Here is a 25,735-nt window from a genome sequence, read left to right on the forward strand (position 1 = left end):
CGCACGTGCATGCATGTGCATGTTGACAAAACTATCGTGTCTACACCATTAATATTTCTCCATAGTATAAGTATTGAAGCATTTCGTCAAAAAGTATAAAAGTTACAGCTATATCAATTTTATAGGTCATTTTAGCATTGCACGCGCGCGCACGTGAATGCATGTGCATGTTGACCATATCATCTTTTCTACATTCTAAGTACAGTTTTATAATCTTCTCTATATTATAAGAATCAAAGCATTTCATCAAACAGTATAGAAGTAACGGCTATATCAAGTATATTGGTCATTTTTCGCATTGCACGTGCGCGCACGTGCATGTATATGCATGGTGACCATATCATCTTTTCTATCCTTTCATTATATTTCTATTTTTTGAGTTTCAAAGTATTTCATCAAAACGTTTAAAAGTGACGGTTACATCAAGTATATTGGTCATTAAACGCATTGCGCATGCGCATGCATGCATGGTCTTGCATTCAATTTTGATAGTATCATAATGTTGGAATCTATTATACCTATTTATATTGTAAATTTCATCCTGCTTTGTTGAAAACCAAGAAAGTTATAGCCATTTAAAGTTTAAGCCAATCAGATTGCAGCACACGTGCATGCGCGTGTTTTCATGATAATTTTTATATATTATATTGTCCAATCTCCTAATGTATGACTATGTTCTAAATTTTAAAGTATTTTGTCAAAAACCAAAAAAGATACTGAGACTTTTGTTTCAGCCAATCAAAGCGAAGCGCATGTGCATGCGCGTGAGTTCATGCTGATTTGACCATGTCATCTTGTCAACTCTACTAATATATCCTTAACGAGGTTCGCTCCTGAGCTTTTGAGCAGATTTATATCTTAACCTATATTTTATAAATTCTGCATGATGTTTTAATTCTTGCAATAAAATTGGATTCTACAATGCCAATTAAACTATACTCAGTTAAAACTCCATGATTAAATTCCATACCAAAAGCATTAAGTGAGGAACTATATTTTGTGGCGGAAGGTTTTTTAGAAGAAAATGATCATTTTTTCTCTTTCGAAGTATTCAAAGTATGTTAAGTTTGGATTCCTATTTTTACATAAAGTCTACACAAAGAGTTATTTTGTGCAGTGAACTGTTTTATACTGGTCCTAAATTATATATTAAATAAACTGTCATGAATTCTATCATCATATTTGATAAATATAGCAAATATATTGTGAAAATCAAGAAAAAAATATCCCTAATTTAAGCTTAAAATTAGCACTTTTTTAGTAATATCTAAAAATTAACATCACAGACCCCCACTTTTTATTTTCTTTTCTGAATATATAAGATGCTTTGAACCATTCTTCTTAATTTCAGTAAAATGTCATTACTTTCAAATGCTTTTTTTGGTGTTAAAGTTCTAATGCCAGGATAATGAAATTTTTTAGTCCAAAAAGGTCAAATAATTGAACATGCGGAGTAATTTCAAAAAATTTTTCATTGTCACAAATTTTAATGTGTCTATTCAAGATGAAATAGGACTGTGTTTGTTCCCATAATTTATTTGAATAAAAAATATTTGAGGAAAAACTTTACAAATTGATTTATGTGTAAGAAGTATTTACAGTGCAAAGAAGTCAAACAAATGCTCTGTAGCGCCAAAAGAAGCGCATTGACCCCCAATTTTTGTTTTGATTTTTAATTAAGCTATGTGTATAAATTCTAAAAATATACTTGATAAAAAATTCTCATTACTTTTGATGGCAGGATCCAACCTCCTTAAGTTATAAGTTTCAAAGCATTTCATCAAAAAATGTAAAAGTTACGGCTATATGAAGTATGTCAGTCATTTCACTCAATGCACGCGCCCGCACGTGCATGCATGTGCGCGCAAAATGACCTTCGACGAGCACATCTACACAACATGCCTATTAACCCTAAAAAGGTTTTAACTCAATTGGATGAGCAGTTTCCGAGAACACTCGCGGAACAAAAAGTACCGGAGAAGAAATAAGAATAAAAAAGAATAATAATAATAAGAAGAAGAAGAAACAGAGTAAAAACAATATGTTCCCAAACTTCGTTTGGGGAACATAATTAAGGGTATAAGCTTCGAGACCTAAACATATCTTATTTTATTTCTAAATTTCTTTATTGGTATAAGCCATGTCTCAATATTTGCAAAGCGTACATGTTTATATTTTGAACATGTTTCTTAATTAATCTTCAATTTTGTTAAATAACAGGAAAGGAGAAAATGTATGGCTCTGGACTGGGAATCGAACCCAGAACCCCTGTATTACTAGTCAGATGCTTTACCGACTTAGCAACCAAGGCTGATATCCACAGCCCAGACTATTACATTCCTCCCTCTTTAAATTGTCTTTACCCTCGAAAACAATCCAATTATAAGTTCTTAAATTAATGCCCTGGCAGCTAGGACTTTCACTTGGCAATGCAAGTCCAATTAAGTCAAGGCACCAAATTATGCAACAGGAAAGGAGATAAATGTATGGTTGGACCGGGAATCGAACCTGGGACCCCTGCATCACTAGTCATGTCGCTGCTCTACCAACTGAGCTACCCAGACCGATATCCTGAGTCCAAATAAATCATTATAAATATATTGTACATGCAATACTTTCTGCTAAAAAACCAGGGGTCTGTTTTACAAAAGAACTTACGACTAAGACCAAAAACTTTAGGTAATTGTAAAATCTTGCACAATTAATGATTTAATTACAAATTGCCAGCATAGATATTATTTTTCTAAATTCTTTTAAGAAAGATTAAAACCATTTTCATATTAACGAAAAAAGGAAAGATATTTGCAAAATTGCATTTTGGTCTTAGTCATAAGTTCTTTTGTAAAACAGGGCCCAGGAGCAGAGAAGATTTTCAAAGAAATTCTGCATTTTCACTAAATAATTAAAAGAGCCCCTCCACTCCCCCCCCCCCCCATCATCACCAGAACCTCTGACCCTGGGCCACAGATTTCACAATTTTGGTAGAGGCACCCTTGCTCATCATAACCATGCACCTAGTCTAACTGCTAAATATACAAGGGAGAGGAGAAGGTTTTAAAATCATTTACACTACAATCATGCCAACAGTTTGACTGCTGGATGTCCAGGAGTAAAGAAGATTTTTAAAAGGTGATATCAGACAGACAGATGGGTTGACAGACTGATCACTATTGGGCACCTGGTCCCAGGATCATCAAGTCAAAAAATATATATATTGTGATGAAATGATTTAGAAATTGAGCAGTCTAGAATAAAAATGTTCTTTTTTTAAACTTTGCATTAATAAACTGCTGCTGTATGCAAATGAAAAGTTCCAGATTACAGGTAATGAACATTTTATAGATGATTGAAATTTTGGGTTAATCTTATTTCATGATACCATGGGCCTGAAGTACAGGGCCCTAATTTGTCTTCATAGAACGAGAAAATAGACACCATAAATTTGTTTTACTGATTTTCAAACAGAAAAATTAAAACCTAGTGTAGCGATCATTTTTATTCATTCAGTAGTTTTTTAAAAGTTAAATAGTATATCTTGTTGTATGATTTTGCCATAGCATGTATTTTGGGAAGAAATTCAGAAAAAGAAAAACAAATTGTACTGTAATGTATAACTTATACAAAACAAAACTTGGTTTACATGTATATATAAATTAACATGCCAATTCCCACAGATTTTAAATATTCTCCATACCTACTTCTTTATTCAAGTTATGAATAAAAGTTTGAAAAAAAAAAATGACTCAATGATTTCAGAGATATTGTAAAGATTTAAAAATTTAGTACATTCATTCCAATCTAATTAAAATATCAGACCTTTTTAGATCTGCGCCGTTTACACTCTTACGCTGAGTGTAATGGCACGGATCTAAGAAGTCTGGTTTCAATTAGATTGACATTCATTCATACAAATAATTTTCCTTTTAAAAAAAATCATTAAGAACCTATTCAACAATATATTGAGTGACCAGATATTATCAATCATCATTATAACATGCATAAAATACAGTTATCAAAGATTGTTCATTTCTACCATATTGATTGAAATAAAGTATTGTGAACTATGGTAATTACCGGTACACTTACAAATTTCTTTCTTGTTAGGGTTTATCTATTAAATGCAATCATCTCAAAATTATCACTATTTAACTGCTTCTTGTCATTACATACCAAACATATTGTACAGGTAGAGCAGTACATAAAATAATTTAATGCAATAAGAACAACATATAAGTTAAAATTTTGTCTGTTTCTCTTTTTTACATGTTGCTTCGCCCATAGGGTAGGTACACATGCAAGAATTTATTTTTTGTAAAATCATAAAAATTACTATTAATTTTTTATGCTTATAATCAAAATATGTACCGACAAAAACAAATGCACAGAGAACCAAAAAATAACTAGTTTTAAGTTGGGATCTTTTGGTGTAATCACAACAGAAAGCAATCAAAATTTTAATCACCTTCTATACTGTGAAAATGAAATTAAACTTTTCACTCTAATCATCCCCTGAAACACCTACTTACATGTAAGCAATATCACCCTGTTTATATTTTTTGACTATGCTGGTTATATACTTGTGTGTATTTTTATGTTCTGAACAGATTAAGAAGAATGAAAATTTTAAGTGGACAGTTTCCCCTTTATATACAGGGAAAAAAACTCCAAAATATCAGATCTTCTAACTGCTGCATAATAATAATGTATTCAATGATGTACAAGATGTGAATGTTAGGCCAGGAAAATAAAATTATACTTAATTCACATGTTAAAGTATAAATAGTATGCAGTGTAGCTATATCAAAATTCACATACATGTAGACGGTTTTATCTGGAAAAAGAAGGGAATTTTATCTATACAAAAAAGTACACATGTACATTATCTAATCTTTAATATTATGCGTTCACATATTTATCAAGATCATTTTAAACTTGTTTATCTTTAAGGACATGTAGAAAATGCAATCAGCATTACAAAAAAAAAAAAATTATGTTACCCCACTAAAACAAATTAAAATAAATAATAAATCTTCAATACAAACAAAAAGATTATAGCCAGCACTTTTGGTTTTCTTGTACAATTATCACCCGAGAAATTGATTTCTATCATCAGTAATTACATTCATATGAGCTTGCATTCCCATCATAGGAATTTAACTAGTACAGAACCAGTCTTTTTAGACATAAAACTGTCTTCAACTGGTTTAAATATAAAACAAGTATATGTAGTAGACAAGTAAAATTTTCTTCCAACTTTGTTTTGCATAAAGTACAATATTTTCTATATTAAAGACTTATGTCATTTGAAAACTTGCTTTCTATATCATGTGATACTTTTGTATAGAGACACAGTACAATTATTGTCATTAAATTGTTCTTACTGGAATTCTCAGCAGACCTATCTATCATTGGTAAAATATCCTTATGATTAAATTTGATGGGCAAATGCTCACCTGAGTAGTAAATGATGAATTTAGATAAAACATCCATAAAATCTAACAATACCACCCAAACTGAAGAAAAATTTAATGACATACATATGTATATAAAAGAAAATTGGTACAATATACATGTACATATCCAAAAATTACACCATGTAAATATATCCCTTAATGTCATATCAAACAGCAGTATATATATCATGGTTTAAACATAAAAATTATTGCCAATGGTTGACATAGTTGGAAATAATATACTGCTGATGGGGGTCAAAGTTGAAAAAAAATACAATCTCAAACACAGAATGAGCATTCCATGTTGTGCAAGGGAAACATATGACAATAAATAAATCATACATGATGTATATGACCCCGATTCATCAGCTCTGTTGTGTCTTCATTAGGCAGGAGAGTCCTTAGTAAACTTTGAAAAATTCCAAGAGATTCCTGAAGACCAATGGAGGACATGTAACGGCTATTCCAGGCTGCCTTGTAAGGTTCCATTACCTCTAAAATTCTTTGGAAAAAAAATGAAATGAATACATTTTTCCGATAACTTTCAGATTTAAAAAAATAATTTAAATATAAATGAGAAGAAATAAGTTGCAAAGATACTGAGTGCTTAACTTTGGAGAAACCATATTTTTTAAATTGATAAAAAACTAGAAATATGTCCATAGGACATGAAAGCCCCGCCGAGGGTATATTTGTAATGCAACATTTTAACACAAATTGAGAAAAGTGAGGTCAAGGTCAAATGAAAGGTCAAGGTCAAAAATTGTTTATGCAGTTGAAAAGGTTACATCAGTATGTATTAGCACATGAAGTTTGATAAAAATATTATGAATGGTTTTAAAACTGAGCTAAACACTAATTTAAGAAAAGTGAGGTCAAGGTCAAAGGAAAGGTCAAAGTAAAAAAATATTGATGCAGTTGAAAAGCTCTCATCAGTATGTATCAGCATATAAAGTTTGACACTAATTTAAGAAAAGTGAGGTCAAGTTCAAAGGAAAGGTCAAGGTCAAAAAATGTTGATGCAGTTGAATAGCTCTCATCAGTATGTATCAGCATATGAAGTTTGTTAAAAATATCTTGAATGGTTTCAGGTCGAAAAATGTTGGTGCAGTTGAATAACTTACATCAGTATGTATCAACATATGAGATTTGATTACACTATCTTGAATGGTATCTTTAAAACTGAGCTAAACACTAATTTAAGAAAAATGAGGTCAAGGTCAAAAGAAATGTCAAGGTCAAAAAATGTTGATGCGGTTGAATAGCTCTCATCAGTATGTATCAGCATATGAAGTTTCTTAAAAATATCTTGAATGGTTTCATTAAAACTGAGCTAAACACTAATTTAAGAAAAGTGAGGTCAAGGTCAAAGGAAAGGTCAAGGTCAAAAAATGTTGATGCAGTTGCATAGCTCTCATCAATATCTATCAGCATATGAAGTTTGATAAAAATATCTTGGATAGTTACTTTGAAACTGAGCTTTGAACAGAGCTAAACGCAAAGTGTGACGGAAGGACAGACGGAAGGACGGAAGACGGACATGAGAAACACTATATGCCCTGGCCATATTCATGGTGGGGCATAAAAATCCTTGATTGTACATTAATTATGTAAAACAACTCATACACAGATATACAAGATGCCATTTTCAACAAAAGCTTTATATCATACTGCCAATGAAATTATGGGATTTTTTAATGCCAAATTTTCCGTACTTGTAAAACAAAAAGCATTTCAGAGTGGTACATTGTATTTGTAAATGTGTATCATACATGTGTGTTATATAAGAGTAACAAGAGGCCCAAGGGCCTTAACGGTCACCTGAGTATAATACAACAATTAAGAGGATCCATAGACTGATAAATGAAGCTTTTTTGCCCAAAATCAAGAAAAATAGAATGATTAGTATAAACAAAACAAGAGGCCCAAGGGCCTTAACGGTCACCTGAGTATAATACAACAATTTAGAAGTTAAATACACTTATAGATGAAGCTTTGTTGCCCTAAAGCAAGAGAAGTAGGAAGATCAGGATCAACAAAATAATTAGTCTAGTATTCAATATCAACTCATAAATTAAGTTCTAATCTGTCCCCCACTTAACACTATCACCATGCAGACTATTAACAAACTATTAGTGCTTCAGTACTATTTTTAAACCCATATTAAGAGCTCTAGCATTGACCTCTCTTATGGTCTTTGAAGAACTTTCAATAAGATAAGTTATTTTTGTCTCATTTTTATTTATCTATTACTTACAGGTCAACCTGATTATTAAAACTAAGAAAATACTTTTTGAATTATATGATAAACATTCTTGCATAATTATCTTATTCCATTAACCTTTCAAATACATTATTTACAGTGATTAATTATCAAAGGTGAATGGAAAAGGGGAATAACTTCGCCCAGTAGAATACAAATTAATAGAGCCCTGCCCAGGACTAGAATGCTTAGACAAATGGTCCAGATGTTCAAAAATCTGGTAGAAATACGCTTACTTATATCATTTAAACTTTTACTCAGTTTTCTCCCAATATGCCCAGAAGCAGAGAAGAATTTCACAGGTACAATGCATTTTCACTACAGATTCAACAAAGCCTTACCCTAACACCAGAACCCAAGACCAAGGGTCAAGAAATTTACAAATTTGGAAGAGTTACCCTCATCGTCATACCTAAGGACTTCAAAGAATTAACACTTTTCCACTATATTATCAAAAGCCCCCCCCCCCCCCCCAGTTATGCCAGAACCCCTGACCCTAGGACCACAAGATTTAAAAATTCTGTTCGAAGCTCACATTTTCATCATAGCTAAGCAATTTATTTATCAGCTCAATGCTAAGGAGCAGACAGGATTAATTAATGATTAATTAATAGAATTAATGCTTTTTCACTATATAATCAATAGAGCCCCCCCCCCTTCCTCAAGAACCCCAAAAACTGAGGCCATATATTTGAAAATTTTGGAAGAGGCATCCTTGCCTATCATAATCATGCACTTAGTTTGTTTAAATAATCTCCAGTAGCAGAGAAGAAGATTTTCAAAGAATCAATGCATTTTCACTATATAATCAATAGAGCCCCACCCTAACACCAGAACCCCTGAGCCTGGGGCCATGAATTTCACAATTTTGGAAGAGGCACTCTTGCTCATCATAACTATGTACTTAGTTACTTTATTTAATACCCAGGAGCAGAGAAGAAGATTTTCAAAGGAATAATGCACTTTCACTATATGATCTATATAGCCCCCACCCTAGCACCAGAACCCCTGACCCTGGGGCCATGAATTCCACAATTTTGGTAGAGGGCTCAATGCTTACTACAATCATGCCAACAGTTTGACTGCTTGATGTCCAGGAGTAAAGAAGAAGATTTTTAAAGACTGCACTAATTTTGGTGGTTTTAGCCCCAGCCCCTCAGGCCCCGGGGGGGGGGGGGGGGGCAGGAACCATGAAATTCACAATTTTTGTTCCCCTTCACCCATAGATGCTATATGCCAAATTTAGTTGAAATTGGTTCAGTGGTTCAAGAGAAGAAGCTGAAAATATTCAAAAGTTTATGACCGACGGACGACACACGACGGACGCCGACAGACGAAAACAGATAGCAATAGGTCACCAGACTGACTCAGGTGACCTAATAAATCTGGATATATTGTTGTCTCGAGTACTGAAAACATATGTACATGTAATTTAGAAGTAGATATTTTGCACAGTTCATGCTGTTTTTTGTATGCTTAGTAAACACTTTGTTTTTAAAACAAATACTTAGAAGCTTGATTCTACATGTGCAAATTAATGATTAAACATTAATTAGGTGATGACGAAGATTGTGTGCTAATTTATGAGTTTACAGTATATCATTACACTACCAACACTCATATTAAAATTTACAAGAAGGTATTTGCCTAGATTTTATGCACAACTTACCTGTTTGCTATGTCAGTCTTTACAGTGGCAGTAAGGTTGTTTATACCAAGATTGATAGCAGCATACCCAGCAGTTCCACTGGGATTCTTCCCAGTAATCAGGAGGGAACGGCATATTCTGTAGAAATGATGAAAAAACAATCTTTATTGATCCAGCTAGATGAAACGGATAAATAAAACTTGTAGGAACAGTCAAACTTCACTTCAGTGTTCATTTAATAAAGAGTGTACGTTCTAGATATTAACTCCCAACAGCTCACCTAGTGGCCAGTAACATAAGTTCACATGCCATGTTTATCTCAGCTATTATTTCTTCTCTGTCTAGACACTGAAGATCTGCGTTATTCAGTTCTTGTTGACACTTTTTGACATGACGAACAGTTCGCTAAACAGCAATACAATGATAAATGATCAGTTAAAGTGTGGTATAATGATGTTTTAATCTGTATAGCAATTACATGTATACATTGTAGACAAAATTTACACATTTAGTACAAGTATTTTTCAAAGAATACACCCGAGATAAAAAGAAGCTAAAATATCATTTTAAAACGATATCTAAGATTCTTTATACTTCTGTTATATTAGTGCTTTCTGCCTTGTGAAAAAATAAATTCATGAATTGCAATCCCTTTTTGATTAAAATGGAAAATTTGTTTCATAACGTACAATCTACATGTACAGTTGAACCTCGGTATCTCAAACTTCAGTATCTCGAATACCATGGATATGTCTAAGTGAGTTGGAAGTCCTAACCACCTTTTCTACAAGTATTTTAACTTCAATATCTTGAATCCTTGGATATCTCTCAGTTTTTACACAGTCCAATCAAGTTTGAGGTAAGGAGGTTTGACTGTACATTGTTTGGCTGGAGTGTTAGAACTAACCTGTACAGCTTCTATAGACAGGTGCTCTATAGAAACAGTGTCAGGAGCCATCAGGAATTTAAAAAGGGTAGATCCTAATGCATCAGGAAGTCTTTGGGTATCTCCAGCTAAAACAGACCAAATCAAGAAGTCTGTGAGCCAATGCTTACTAATAATACTCCCGCTTTGATGTGAATGTACACAAGTTCAGTTATGGACAGACCCAAGGAAGAACAAGAAGTTGACATCGGATTCGTACAAAAATGATTCCCACTACATGGCATGCCTAAACAAAGAGTGTGCTAAAATTTCAAGCATCTGCAATCAGTAGTTGCTAAGAAAACTGTGACCAAAATTTGTTATGTATGGTACGGACAGATGCATGGATAAACAGGAAGTTGACATCGGATTTGTAAAAAAAATTAATCCCATTATATGGCATGCCTAAACAAAGAATGTGCTAAAATTTCAAGCATCTGCAGTCAGTAGTTGCTGAGAAAACTGCGACCAAAATTTGTTATGTATGGTATGGACAGATGCACAGATAAACAGAAAGTTGACACCGGAATCCCACCATATGGCATGCCTCAACAAAGTGTGTGCTAAAATTTCAAGCATCTGCGATGAGTAGTTGCTGAGAAAACTGTGACGAAAATTTGTTACAGACAGACAGACACACAAGGGTAAAACAGTATCCAAAGGAGCGGGGGTATAATTACTAGTACGTATTGGAAGTAAGCAATTAAACACTTTGTCTGAAAGATAAATGTCTGCCAGCAGATATTCCACAAATTTCCTTCATATTTCAACTCATTTGATATACATTAGATTAAAATTTGTATGTAATGCATATATTGTAAAGGAGTCTTTGCCTTACTTACCCATCTGTGCCCTGGAGCATCAGATGAGATAGATTTCTGTTCTGTCCAGTTCTAGAATAACCTAAATTTACCTGTCTGAGCCCTGGAACATCGGATGAGATAGGTTTCTGCTCTGCCAAGTTCTACTATGACCTGACCTGCTATGGATTTCTTATCACAAAACATATGTTGATTCATCAGTTCTCCTAGGTTGGCGAAAAGAAAGTCCTGTAAATAAAAATCATCATTAAAATTCAGTTAATTCTTTGGAACACTAAAATCATGTACCAATCACTTTCTACAACAACCCACATGTAACAATATACATTTATCAGAACAAATTTACCACCTCAGACCCAGAAAAACTGTAATTTACAATTTAAAATAAAACTAGAGGCCCATGGGCCACAATGCTCACCTGGATCCCTTGGCTGTCCTGCTCTTCATAACAAGATTTTAAAAAAACCATCTTTATTCACATGAAATATTCTTAGCCCATATTTTAGCCCCACCCTAGCCTCAAAGTATAATGAAATGACCTAACTTGAATTAACACATCATGGGGATCCTTTAATATCATTATGTTTAACATTGCCTTCCTATTACGCAGAAGAAGTAAACATAAACTACCCGGTAGATGAAAAGTCCTCCCTGATTTTATCCTTGCACTACCCCTAAAATCTACTGCAAAAATACTTATTTATAAGGTAATCATATTTTAGCGCCTTTCAGGCTGCTTCTTGTTCGCTAACTTATGCACCTGCTAATGAATGAATTAAACTTATACAGTGTATTTGTCATTTTCACGAATCATGATTGCATTAAACAGTTGAAGAGGAAGATTGCACTTAATTAACTTAAAGGGTACTGATTCGTGCATGTTAAGAAGGAAAACAAGAGGCCCATGGGCCACAATGCTCACCTGAGTTCCTTTTACCCTGCTATTCTTCTAAAGAAGATTTTGCAATAAAAATTCTCCCTTTATTATAAATCTGTACAACATAAGGATGCCTGCATATTGATTGGATTAATCAGGGTCCTGCTGTTCGTCATAAGATTTTAAAGGTTTTTTCAGTTGAAAAGTGGCAATCCCTACCTAAAAATGTGTTCAAGAGATGTTTTGGCTCTTCTATTGAAGTGATTATGTGAAAAGGACTCAATCAGCATAATCTTGACTCCAAATATGTACACTAATATGTACAAATGATCAAAAGTTGACATATTAGTTTACTTATAACACATATTATGTGACAATGTATGAGAACAAAGAGCAGTACAGTAAAACAAGCTTATAGCGAAGTGCCAGGGACCAACAATTTTAATTCGTTATAAGCGTAATTCATTATATTCATTAAGAATACAATATGTTTTAAATCATTAAGGAAAGAAAATCACTTCCCCGTAATTGTAAATTCATTATAAGCATGTTCGCTATAACTGTGTTTTACTGTATATCACCTTAGAGATTCAGATAACCTAGGCATGAATGACTACCTGGTGACAGTTGGAATTCCATGATAATCCAGATGTTAACATGTATGCTGGCCAAGAGAAAAGATGACTATTCAGGTGTCCTTTTCCTGACCAATCACAGGCCACGATGCCAGTACACCCATGTGTCACCCCACACTTCACAGCATTGTATATATTTTTGATAGCTGCCTCTGGACAACCTGCAATACTGTAGAAGAAATAACCATTATCATAATTTGAAGAGTTTTTTTTACTAAGTTATTTAACACAAGACTTTTCTAACACAGCAAAACTGAAGATGAGATGGATAATTTACCTGTTCCATGCAGAAGTTCCAGGACAAAGGAAAAATCCCACTCTGAAAAGAAGTGCAAATGTTGAATTCTGTATTCATTTTTTTTTTAAATGTTTTTCTCCGTATTTTATATCTAAATTGGTGGTCTTCTCTATGAAGGATATAAAATTAATCTGAACTTCAAGGTATTCAATCAAGAATAAAAAAAGCAAAAAATACAATCAACAATACCCTTTCTCTGAAAGAGGTGTACAGAATCTTCTAAATTCATAATCTGCCTGTAAAAAAGATTAAAATATACTGAAACAACAAACCACTAGAGACAATATGGCCAAAACTGAAATACATGTACATGTAAATTCAAAATTTGATAAAATGATCTCATAATTGATGTACATGTAATCATTTTAAGAACATGTACCTGCAAATCAACCCCCCAAATATTATTGTACAAAATGAAAGGCCCATGGGCCACATCACTCACCAGAGTCACTTTAAACTGCTGTTCTCATCACCAGATTTTTTCTTTTTAAATTTCATTCTTTAATTTCATATAAATGATGACTTCATAATGTGGATCAAAATCCAGTCACAAAGTAAGCTATTCTTTAATCATAGTGGAATCCACTTAACATTGGGATGCTTCAATATCAATACAATCAACATTGTCCTGCCACTCTGGAGAAGTTTTTTTTTATTGATATAAAATTTGGATCCCTGATTTTGGTCTAACCCTAATCTGTGGACTCATAATTTAAACAGGAGGCCCATGGGCCACATTGATCAACTGAGCACATTGGCTAGGAAAAAGCACAAATCAGTTCAGTATTTAAAAGTTTACGGGGGGGGGGGGGGGGGGGGGGGGGGGGGGCACTTGAATTTTACTTTTACACTACCTGAGGATGCATCCATATCAATATAACAAATGGCTTTGCTGTTTTTGAGAAGAAGATTTCTAAAGATTTTTTTCCTTAATATTCCTTTGTGAAATTTGATCCCCTATTGTGGCCCCTTCCTACCCCTGGGGTTCATGATGTGAACAAAATTGAATCTACACTACATGAGTATGATTCCATATCAATATGACTAAACATATCTTTTTTGTCTTTTAAAACATTTTTCATATATATTCTTGTGTAAAACTTTGATCCCCCTATGGTGGCCCATGCTACCCCAGAGGGTCATGATTTGAACAAACTTGAATCTACACTACCTGAGGATGCTTCCATATCAATATGACTAATCATGGATTTACTTTTCTTGAAAGGAAGATTTTTAAAAGATTTTTTGCCTATATTCCTATGTAAAACTTTGATCCCCATATTGAAGCTCTGCGCTACCCTTGGGAGCCATGATTTGAACAAATTTGAATCTACAATACCTGAGAATGGTTCCACATTAATGAGACTAATTGTGGCTTTGTTGTTCTTGAGATGAAGACTTTTTAAAGACTTTTTCCCCAAAATATATTCCTAAGGCTATGTAAAAATATACACTATGTAATGAAGATTTCTTATGTTTCATCTTTTCTGGACAAGTGGTTCTTCTGAAGAAGACTCTCAAATGATGCCATTAAATTTTTACTAATTATTAATTATTTCCCCTTGAAAGAAGACTCTGCCCTTCATCTGAGCAAAATTAAATCATACTCACTCAAGGATGCTTTTGGAAAATAAATAATTGACAAACTCAAAGTCTAACAGCACTTAACATGGTCTTCAAAATATCCTGATTCTTAGCTGCAGAACTGTAGCATTATGGTTTTATATCTTAGTCTTTGACCATAACGCTGCAGATCTAGTAATGTAAATAAAGGGCAATTTACATCACCAGATTTTCTGCCTACCTGATTCTCTGGATCATTAAGAAACAGAAAGAGAACAAAATGACTAAAAGAAAATATTGACTGGGTTACCAACATTTTTGCTTTGAGTTGGAAGATAGATTATCCATGACAAATATAAATATTTTTCATTTGCCTATTTCAAGGTCAAAACAAAAGACAACACCAACATATTATTTACCCATCTAGTAATTAACTAGATGATAATCAGAATAAATCACACTTTAAATTTTATATCTTTTAAGCTTAAGTTAAGCCACATAAGTTTCATTTCTTTTTTGGCCCAGTGGTTCTTGAGAAGATTTTAAATGACCCCACCCTATTTTGCCTTTTCTTGATTATCTTCCCTTGGAATGGGGCTGGCTCTTTATTTGAACAATTTAGAATCCTCTTTACCCCAGGATTCTTTGTGCCAACTGGTTAAAATTGCCCTAGTGGATCTTGAAAAGAAGTTGACAATGTTAAAAGTTTACAGATGGATGAATGTTGGACAAATAGTGATCAGAAACACTCACTTTATAGCTGTCAGCTCAGGTGAGCTAAAAAACTAAAACTGAGATCTTTAAACAATGCAGATAAACACTGTGTCACATTTATTTCATATTTTGGAGACTGTAAGAGAACTATTCTCAGTATGTTTGTCAGTTCTCTGATAATGTTAGAGGAGTATCGCACACGATGTTCAGTACTCGATAACACCATGCCTCGTTACCTCTACATGTATGTGTCTATGTACAAATAAACACATTCTTTCCATTTAATACATTTCTACATCAAGTATGAAATTCAAATTAATTTTTACTCTTAATGTACACAAAATTATTATACGTACATGTACAAATGTAAATTATGAAAGTTAGAGACATGAATACAAGGTAATTTTTCAAAACCAAAAAAGACAAGAGGCCCACGGGCCTTATAGGTCACCTGAGTATCATGCAACAACTTCGCCACAATGGATTCATGTTTTAAACCAGAGGCCATGAAATTCACAATTTCGAAAGAGGCACACTTGCTACTCATAATTTTACATTTAGTAAGCTTACTTAATACCCAGAAAGAGAGCAGAGGATTATCAAAGAATTAATGCATTTTCACTATGTAATCATTAGAGCTCTCCCTAACACCAGAACCATGATGCAGGGGCCATAAAATTCACAATTTTGGAAGAGGCATCCTTACATATCATAACAATACTCTTAGTTCATCAGCTTAATACCCAGGAGAAAAGAAGAAGATTTTCAAAGAATTATTGCATTTTTACTATGTAATCATTAGAGCCCCACCCTAACACCAGAACCCCTGACCCAGGGGCCATGAAATTCATAATTTTGGAAGAGGCACCTTTACTCATCATAACTATGCATCAGTTTGTTTGTTAAATACCCAGGATCAAAGAAAAAGATTTTTAAAGAAATAATGCATTATCACTATATATTCAACAGAGCTCCACCCTAACACCAGAACCCCTGACCTAGGGGACATGAATTTCACAATTTTGGAACAGGCACCCTTACATATTATAACTATACTCTTAGTTCATCAGCTTATTACCCAGGAGAAAAGGAGAAGATTGTCAAAGAATTATTGCATTTTTACTATGTAATCATTAGAGCCCCGCCCTAAAACCAGAACCCCTGACCAGGGGGCCATGAAATTCACAACATAGGAATAGGCACCCTTATTCATCATAACTATGCCTTCAGTTTGTTTGCCCTGGATTAGAGAAGATTTTTAGAAGAAATAATGCATTTTCACTATACATGTATATTCAACAGAACGCTGCCCTCACACCAGAACCCCTGACCCTGGGGCCATGAAATTCACAATTTTGGAAGAGGCACCTTTCATCATCATAACTATGTATTTATTTTGTTTTCACAATATCCAAGAGCACAGAAGAAGCTTTTTAAAGAAATAATGCATTATCACTATATATTCAACAGAGCCCCACCCTAACACCAGAACCCCTGACCCTTGGGCCATGAAATTCACAATTTTGGAAGAGGCACTCTTTCTCATCATAATTATGTACTTAGTTCATCGGCTTAATACCCAGGAGCAGAGGAGAAGATTTTTTAATAATTAATGCATTTTCACTACATAATCATAAGATACCCGCCCTAACACCAGAACCCCTGACCCGGGGGCCATGAAATTCACAATTTTAGAAGAGACACCTTTCCTCATCATAACTATACATATTGTTTGTTTCCTAAATACCCAAGAGCAGAGGAGAAGATTTTTTAAGAATAATGCTTTTCACTACATATTCAACAGAGCTCCACCCTAGCACCAGAACCCCTGACCCTGGGGCCATAAATTTCACAATTTAGGTAGAGGGCTCAATGCTTATTACATTCATGCCAACAGTTTGCCTGCTTGATGCCCAGGAGTAAAGAAGAAGATTTTTAAAGATTGCATTAATTCTGATGGTTTTAGCCCCACCCCTCAGGCCCCAGGGGGGTAGGGGTCATGAATTTCACAATTTTTACTCCCCTTCACATATAGATGCTATGTGCCAAATTTGGTTGAAATTGGTTCAGTGGTTCCAGAGAAGAAGCTGAAAATGTTCAAATGTTAACGCACGACGGACGACGGACGACGCACGACGCACGCCGACGGACGAAAACAGATAGCAATAGGTCACCTGAGTAAACTCAGGTGACCTAAAAATCTGTATGCATAGGTACCTCTATTCCATATTCACTGATAAGGACATTGGGTGGAATGTCAAACAACAGTTTGGTGTCCAGTCCATGTAAAGGATAGCCACAGATCTGGATAGTTCTGTCTCCTTGGAGAGGGAGCAGCTTTATAGAATCACTGGTATCCAGGCTACCATCATCTGCATCCAGGACAAAGCTACTCAGTCTAGGACCAAGGCTGACAAATCTGTGTAAAAAAAAATGTCAAAAAGAATTCTCTGTGATACACCTACAAATAGGTGATATAAAAAAGAAAGTGGCAAGTACAGCTTTTAGAAGATTCATGGTACATGTGCCATACAAAAAAGATGCCTTCTGCCTTCTCTTGTATCTTATTCAAATTTTACTAGGGGCTTACTGAGCATATTGGAAAGTGGCAATGAAATCCTGGAGTGTTGAATAAAGGTCATCCAGGTCTTCAAACTGAATCTGTGGCACCACATCTAGAACAGGAACCACCTGGATACCTCTGTCACTACAGTAACTATCTAAATCACAGATACAGCTGTAAAACAGAAAACAATATCAAATGAAATCATGCAACTTAAGAGAAAATACCTGACTGGCAATATGATTCATATGAAGGCATTTACAACCACTCCACTGTTTTAAATTTATGAACACTATAATAAACAATGGAATGGAGTCTTACATTAAACTTAGATCTGATATATAGATATTTTTTTCTCCCTTAGATACAAACCTTTTAGAGTAAGGGGCCTGCCACCCAGGTTCATCTTTCTTTGTAAATCTACAGTAAAGTTGAATCTGGAAGAATATGGTTAAAAGTATCAAAATGCAGTTTATATTACATTACATAGAAAAACTGGTGGCCATCATTTCTTAAGATAGGAGAAAAAAAATAACATACCATGTTAATCTTATTCAGAGATAGTGAATCTATGACGTATTTGAGTGAATTCTTCATGAGTAGTCTCCCTTGAGAAATATCAAGTAGTATTCCTCTGTAATGAATGTCTGGCCAATCATCTATCTAAAGTGAAATTCAAAAATCTAACTTAATACTATACAAAATACTCTGGGTTATAACACTCACCTGAGTCACAGTTTTTCTTATTCATCACAATGATGATGTCACACTTCCCATCTTTGTGACCTAAGCATGCTAGTATATTCTTATCATTTTTTAACCTTTCTATTGTGTAGAAACTAAAAATTGAACTCCTTTTACCCAAGAATACTCTGTAGCAAGTGTGATTGAAAATTGATGTTTTTTTAAAGACATTGAAAATGTGAAAAGTTAACAGACAACAAACAAACAGCAGATAAATGTAAAGAGATTTCAATCAAAAAGGTTTACAATAGCTTTTGGCTAAGCATTAATTTTTTATTAAAGAAACATTTTACAACGCTAGATGATTAAATAACTTACAAGGAGAGGAGGAACATGTATTTTCTCATCCTTATACAGTGAAAATAATTGAAAGACCGTAGCTATCGCATAATGCAAGCTGGGTACATCACTACATACTATCTTGACCTGCAATGTAAAACATATACACACATGCATGAAGTAATATTTTCAATATTCCAGCAATTGTTATGTCACTACTGCATATATCATTTGATTTCTTTTTAATACTGAAAGTTTTGCAATTTCTTATCTTTTTTCCTTACATATATATAATTATATATGTACATGTATATATTTATATATTTTTTTTACAAAATAGTTGCAAAATGTATCAAACTATACAAAATTTATTTAATAAAAAATTACACACAAAACATGTATGACATAGTACATTTTAAATTCTGTAATTTTAATGATTATTCTACAATATCATTATCTTGTGTAAGAACTTTTACTGATAAGATTTGCAGAAAAATTACATGACTTTTGTGATATACACATTCTTTTTATTAAAATCTGCCCAAAGCTGTAGATGAAGCAACATTTTCAAATACTAGTTTTAGTTGCCATGGTAACAATTTTGATAAAAATAAAATTTAAAATCTATAGATAAATACAGAGAGTCAAACCTCGATATCTCAAACTCAATAGAACTGAGAAAAAAACTTCAAGATATCTGAGGATTCAAGATATTCAAGGTAAGATACTTAAAGAATAAGAGGTTGGGACTTCCAAATCACTTCAATATATCCAGGGTATTTGAGATATCAGTGTTTGAGATAACGAATTTCCACTGCATGTAAAGCAAGAGCTGAAAATCATTATAAATGCAATTTAACATCTCTAGTTCACCTTCCTTCCACCAATACTGTAATCACACTACTTATATACATTGAAGTACCTGATTTGATGAAATTGTGAGTTTATACAGAGCACAGCCTGGGCACACTCGGCTGTTGACACAACACATAATGTGTGGAACGGAATTGTTAGATAACAGAGTAAATACTTCTACTGTCACATGTAGACTAAGCATCTCAAAGGCAGATTTTCTAGTCTGCCAAATCTTCAGCACATCTTTGGAACCTACAAAAAAATATGCTCATTAATCCCAGGATATCTGATGTTTGGTATCTTATACATGTACATCTTGCATTACATGACTACCAAATGAAATATACAGGTAAACTTCGGTATCTCGACATCGGATATGTCGACAACCTGGGATATGTCGACATCCTTCCGCGGTCCCGGCAGTATTTACTATATAAATGATTTGCAAAAACTCTGATATGTCGACCTCGGTAATGTCGACAACCCGGGTTATCTCGACGTATATTTACAGTCCCAAGAGCAAAATTTACCTGGTATATGTCGACATCGGCAATTTTCTGCTCTATTGAACCTAACAGTTTGTCAGATAGGGTCGCTCGTCACGCACGGACGACTCCGGGTATCTCGACGTCGTCAAAGTTTCACACCTTTCACACCCCTGTTTTGACTGCACGCTGCTTAATTAATTTCATAGACTGTGTTTGTAGGTGAATCCCAAGCCCCTTCGGCGTCTTCGAGAAGTTAATTGGGCTTGAGTAATATCATTGCTAAATCTACACGATTCTGCGTAAATGTACAGAATGTTATTTATATCGAAACGTAACATAACTTTTAAATTTGAAAAAGATAACTAAATTACAATGAATAACAAAAACACACTGAAAAATTCATACTAAGGAATTAAAAAAAAGGTTTTAATGATATTTTGTAGTTAAAATATATTTAACAGGAAACAATCCAATTAACGACACGATTGTCAGAATCAGTCGTAATTCGTGCATCCGTAACATCACTGCGTTAGTTTAGATACACAAATCTCTTTAAAAAAAAAATTTTATTGTACATTCTCTCTGAATGAAATAAGAAAAATATAATCCGCATTTATTTTTTTTTACCGTATATCGGATGTCGACTTTATACGGTTCGAAGTTTATAGAGCGCATTTCGTATCCTGTTCTGACGAAAAGGCAAGTTACACTCGAATGCAGCTCAATGCTGTAACTTTGTGCTGAAAGTTTGTGAATTTAGAAAGATTTCGATAAGGAACACGTAAACAAGATTTTTAAAATAACTTCTTAGATTTTTAATAAAAATAGAGGGAATTCTGAAATATGTTGAGTTACAGTCTATATTAAAGTCATGTACATATAATAAGCTTGTCTGTTTTGCTTTACAATGAAATCTTGGACGTCAAGTCTCAACTCTGATATCTCGACACCTCGGATATCTCGACATTTTCCGATGGTCCCGTCGATGTCGAGATAACGAAGTTTACCTGTATATTACTTTTGTTGAACTAAATTGGATCACTCCTTTAAATAAATTCTATCAATATCAAAGAGACAATACAATGCAATATGTCATCAGTGTGGAAAAATCTCTTTCCTTATTTAATAATCACTTACTTTCATTAGGACCTGTAGAAACAAAGACTGGTAGCTGATAGTCCAGTGTAAATGGTTTGCCATCCCTTTGAATGATGCTCTGGGGCTGAGGCCATAATAATCCTAATTTCTCTTCAGTCACTACTGGTTTAGGGGGTTGAAGAGTGGAATCCAATGAAATATTTTTCTACAAACAAGGAATACTAGTAAGACAAAGAACTGAGACATTTTCAGTTAAAGCCATTCTTTAAAGAATTATAAGGTAATCTTGAATTTTATAATTTAAGCAAAATCTTACACTTTCTACATTATAGTGCAAATTTCTTGTAATGAAAGCAATAGGAGCCAATACTTTATACTGTTTAAAATATTTTTCATCTATGCATACTGTAAATGTGGGTGTTTTAAGCTGAGGTGTGGGTGACAGAGGTCCATTTACATCTCCATTTGGCACTGGGGATTGTAGAGATGTATCTGATGCACTGTCTGCCCTGATTGTCAACTTCTGAAGTCCTGGAATAAAACACCTGCCGTATGATTTCTTTACAAGAAGAAAATGAATTGCTCATTTCAAAATGCAACTTTCTAAATATTCTCCATTCCTTTATTAGCAATGAAAAATGACTAATCTTTTATTTGCAACCTGGACAGTTTAAATTTTAGAGATTACATGTATTTTGTTAATGAGGGAAAAAAGCTCTTTACACAAATTGAAATAAATTTAGCTCAAAAAAAAAAAACACCATCATTAAACATTTTTTTTTTCATGATTTGATTCTTCATATTAATCATTGTTATCAACCTCCTACTCATAAGTAACACCTGAGAGGTTGTTAACAACTCGCTGAACCATTTCTTACCTGATTGTGTCCCTGCTGTGTGGTCAGTTTCATGGAGAGGCTTGGGGGGATTAGTTAACACCTTAAGAACCTGAGGTTTTCCAGCTGCTAGGTCTATTGCTGTCTTACCCTCATCTTTCCTAAACAAAGTCAAATCAACAGAATAAAAGGAAAATGCTTATCTTTATTGCCATTGTCTTAAATCCAAAATGACATAGTGAGGCACATGAATTCTACAACTTTACTTCCCAAATCCCCTTATTCTCTAAATTTACAAAGGTGAAAAATTCAGTCAAATTTAATAAAGATTCAATTATCACAAACAATGAAAAAGCCTAAGATTCTTTCACATATGAAGATTTTTTTTTTAAAAAAAGAAAAGTTATTTATAATGTATAAGCACAATTATCCAAGACAGTAAAAAGTTTAAGATTCCTTATCAAATATAAACTTTTAAGAGAAATTCACTAACCCACATGTGACCTTTGCCATGGGGTCAGAGTTATGCATGAGTAACTCTGTAACAGCTTGAGCATCTCCTCTTTTCACAGCATCATGGAGTGGTGTACATCCATTGGCATTCACAGCTCTTACATCAGCACCACGAGCTACAAAAAAGCCAGTAAAAATAGTAAAGCGTATTGCCAATTGATTGAATTTTAATAATCTACTGTATGAAAGTTCACAACTGGAGAACAAATAAGAAAATGTTTAACTTGCAAAAAATAGTGAATCCCTTAATTCTTAGTAGCTGAAGAACTGAACATGACAAAATTGACATTGAAGCAAGTATCTCAAGAAATGTTTATACAAGCCAAATTACACAAATGGAAAATTGTCTTTACAAGGTACACCTTTCATTTATACACTGACAGATAACAAACTCTATCCCTTTTACATACTACAAAGGCACTGTATTACAGCTCTGTTTCCAAATGAAGCTGCCCAGTGGAGTGGGGTGTTTTGACTTTCTTCGCTGTCAATCAGGTTGACATCAATACCAGAGGCAAACAACTGACAAACCCGTCCTAGTCTGTAACAGGAAATATAAGTCACCTCACACTTTACACTCTACATGCAAAGTAATATTCAAATATTAAAGCTTTATTATGAAATACAAGTATCTAGAGTTTGCTTAATCTTAAACTTTAAAACTGAGTTTAATTTTTTATTACTTTTCTAAAATTAGATGCTTACTTTGACTGTGCTGTTGCTTGAAGAAGTTCTTCACTGAAAACCATGCGAACATTTTCATCATCTACCAAGTCATAAGCAGTTTTACCTAAAATATAAGAAACATCATTAAACCTGGTGTAAGTAAGCAATAATTCTGAAGCAAAAGGACCTACCTCCAAAAATTAAATGTGTGAATAGATTTAACCTGCCAATGCTGAATTTTAATCTTTTCTCTTTTAACAAATGCTTTTGAAAAATCCAACATGACATGTTTGAATCTGCAATTACTGGTATATCTTTCACAGTAGCACTGTACATTTTAAAAGGATCAACTGCTTAATTGGTTATATTTTCAAACCACATACCAGCTTCATTATGAATCCCTGGATCTGCATTTGCTGAGAGAAGTGTCCGTATTATATCCACATTTCCAAGCTGTAAAATTTTTTAATCAAACTTTCACGTAAATATAGCATACATCAGTTCATTGGCTAACATATACACTAGTCTATTCACAATTTACTTTAAATATAAATGGAACATTGTTCTCACTAAATCAGTGCTCCAAGTCACACATACTATCAGGTCACTAAATGGCGACCTAAAAATATTTTTGGGTTGCCATTTCAGAATTTCTGGTCATCATCAACAAGTATTTCACTCGATCCCCATGGCGAAAACATTTTGTGGATAACATATTAAAGTATATTATAAAAAACAAGGAACAGATGCTCAAAATATGTATCGTCACGATTATGTCTTTATTAAATCAAAGATTACTTATAACTGTAACTAAACAATTTGCTAGGTTAAAGGAACCACTTATAAAATCAATGTTGTCATTAACTACAATGGTCAACCACCACTATAGTTGTACAAAGGTCACAGAAGGTCACAGAAGAACGATCTGATCCTAGAACTAAGGATAAATAACACAAACAAAAAATTGATGCATGAATTGATATATATTCTTTGACTGCTTTTGATTGAAATGACATAAATAATAAATCCCTAAAATATAAAGAAATTGTAAGTTTTCTTTATGCCCTTCTCTATGTAAATCAGTACAAAATTTTGTACATATTTTTGAACATTAGGCCACTTTAAAATAATGTTTGTTTGCCCTCTCCAAACTCAGGATGAAAAAATTGGGTTGGTAGGTAGGTGAGAAATATTTTTTTCTCCAGAAAATTTCAACCTCAATGCTGAATTTTCAAAATTTATTTTCCAGAATTCATAAGAAAAATAATTGTTTCCTGGAGGTTGGAAAAAGTTTTGAGTTGGCCATTTTTAGCCAGTTGGTCAGGAGAGGGCAACCAAACATTTTTTTAAAGATGGCCTTATTACAAAATCTTACAAAATTTTCACAATTATCCTAACAAATATTATTCAGGTTACATATATGAATATTAATTTATGTTATAATTGCTCATTTCTGAAAAAAAAAAGTTAGCTTGTCGTAATTGTTCTTAAAATTGATCAATGAAATGCAAGCTGGAGTTTGATTGTTATGTGCATAAGGTGGACACCTACATGTATTGAGACGAAGTCTGCCAGCTGTTTGCCATGCTTTCTACATACCTAACCTATCAAATGGTTGTTGTCAATAATTTAATAATAATGCCCAAATTTTTTCAGTCATGAAATTGTGAGTAAGTTTCAATTTCTAGTCACAAAATAATTTTTTGGTCGCAAATGTGACCATTTTCGTTACAAATTCACAATATATAATATGCTTTACAGTGCAACTGTTGGGACAAGCACCGTTGTATTTCTCAGATAAATCATACCTTTGATGATAAATGAAGTAGTGTTCCCTCCTCACAACATACTTCATTTAAAATGTCTCTCAGCAATGTTGGGCTGTATAAATCTTTATCTAAAATATTATTTAAAAACATATTAGTAAGGTTTTTTTATCAATGTCATAAAAAGTATAAGATGAGAAGTCATCTTAAAAAAAATAAAGTTACAGTTAACAGTTATTCATGTAATATATTATCTGACTTGACCCATTAATCATTTAGCATGGATTTATGTCAGCAGAACAAATCCGTTTCTTTATTTCATTTGTAGTTACCATGAATTTTTTTTAACTTCATTTTTTCTGCTTTTTCGATATTACTGATAGAGATATCATATCCGTATCACAATCTTTGACAACTCCTGAGAAAATTCGAACTCTGCCACATGTACATACCTTTCTCGACTGCAGAAATGATGGACCGTAATATGTCTGTTCTCGCATTTGTTACCGCTTCCTTCAATTTTTCTATTATTTCTGATTTAGAAGACATGCTTTTGACTTTGGTATATCATGTATTGCTTTTGCAAACACAAGTGTTTGCCGATGCATACGGCACCGGAAGTTTACATCGTATGTAGAGCATATCGCAACATTTATTCCTACGTAAACCCAACTGGACAGTGCAGTAAGCATCTTTCTTTTGTAAAATCGAAGAGTGGGGTCAAATGTAT

The 25,735-nt window shown here is 33.6% G+C and overlaps 1 protein-coding gene across 1 annotated transcript; it reads right to left on the minus strand.

Annotated features, from left to right (window-relative positions):
* Positions 1-3,481: 3,481 nt before the first annotated feature.
* Positions 3,482-25,633, minus strand: LOC133182124 (uncharacterized). The gene is made up of 23 exons (XM_061316849.1): positions 25,458-25,633; positions 25,048-25,136; positions 23,623-23,692; positions 23,279-23,363; positions 22,984-23,114; positions 22,554-22,689; positions 22,103-22,221; positions 21,631-21,755; positions 21,264-21,429; positions 19,706-19,890; positions 18,823-18,930; positions 18,301-18,423; positions 18,133-18,197; positions 17,788-17,934; positions 17,415-17,616; positions 13,110-13,156; positions 12,900-12,941; positions 12,605-12,791; positions 11,203-11,338; positions 10,272-10,378; positions 9,645-9,769; positions 9,386-9,502; positions 3,482-5,955 (listed from the first exon to the last, which is right to left on the minus strand). The coding sequence occupies exons 1-23, from the start codon at positions 25,552-25,554 to the stop codon at positions 5,790-5,792; spliced, it is 2,775 nt and encodes a 924-aa protein (XP_061172833.1). The 5' UTR covers positions 25,555-25,633; the 3' UTR covers positions 3,482-5,789.
* Positions 25,634-25,735: the final 102 nt, after the last annotated feature.

This window comes from Saccostrea echinata, unplaced genomic scaffold (assembly GCF_033153115.1).
Source record: "Saccostrea echinata isolate AGI-Se365-2 ecotype Australia unplaced genomic scaffold, CSIRO_AGI_Sech_v1 ptg000009l, whole genome shotgun sequence".
Lineage (NCBI taxonomy): Eukaryota > Metazoa > Mollusca > Bivalvia > Ostreida > Ostreidae > Saccostrea > Saccostrea echinata.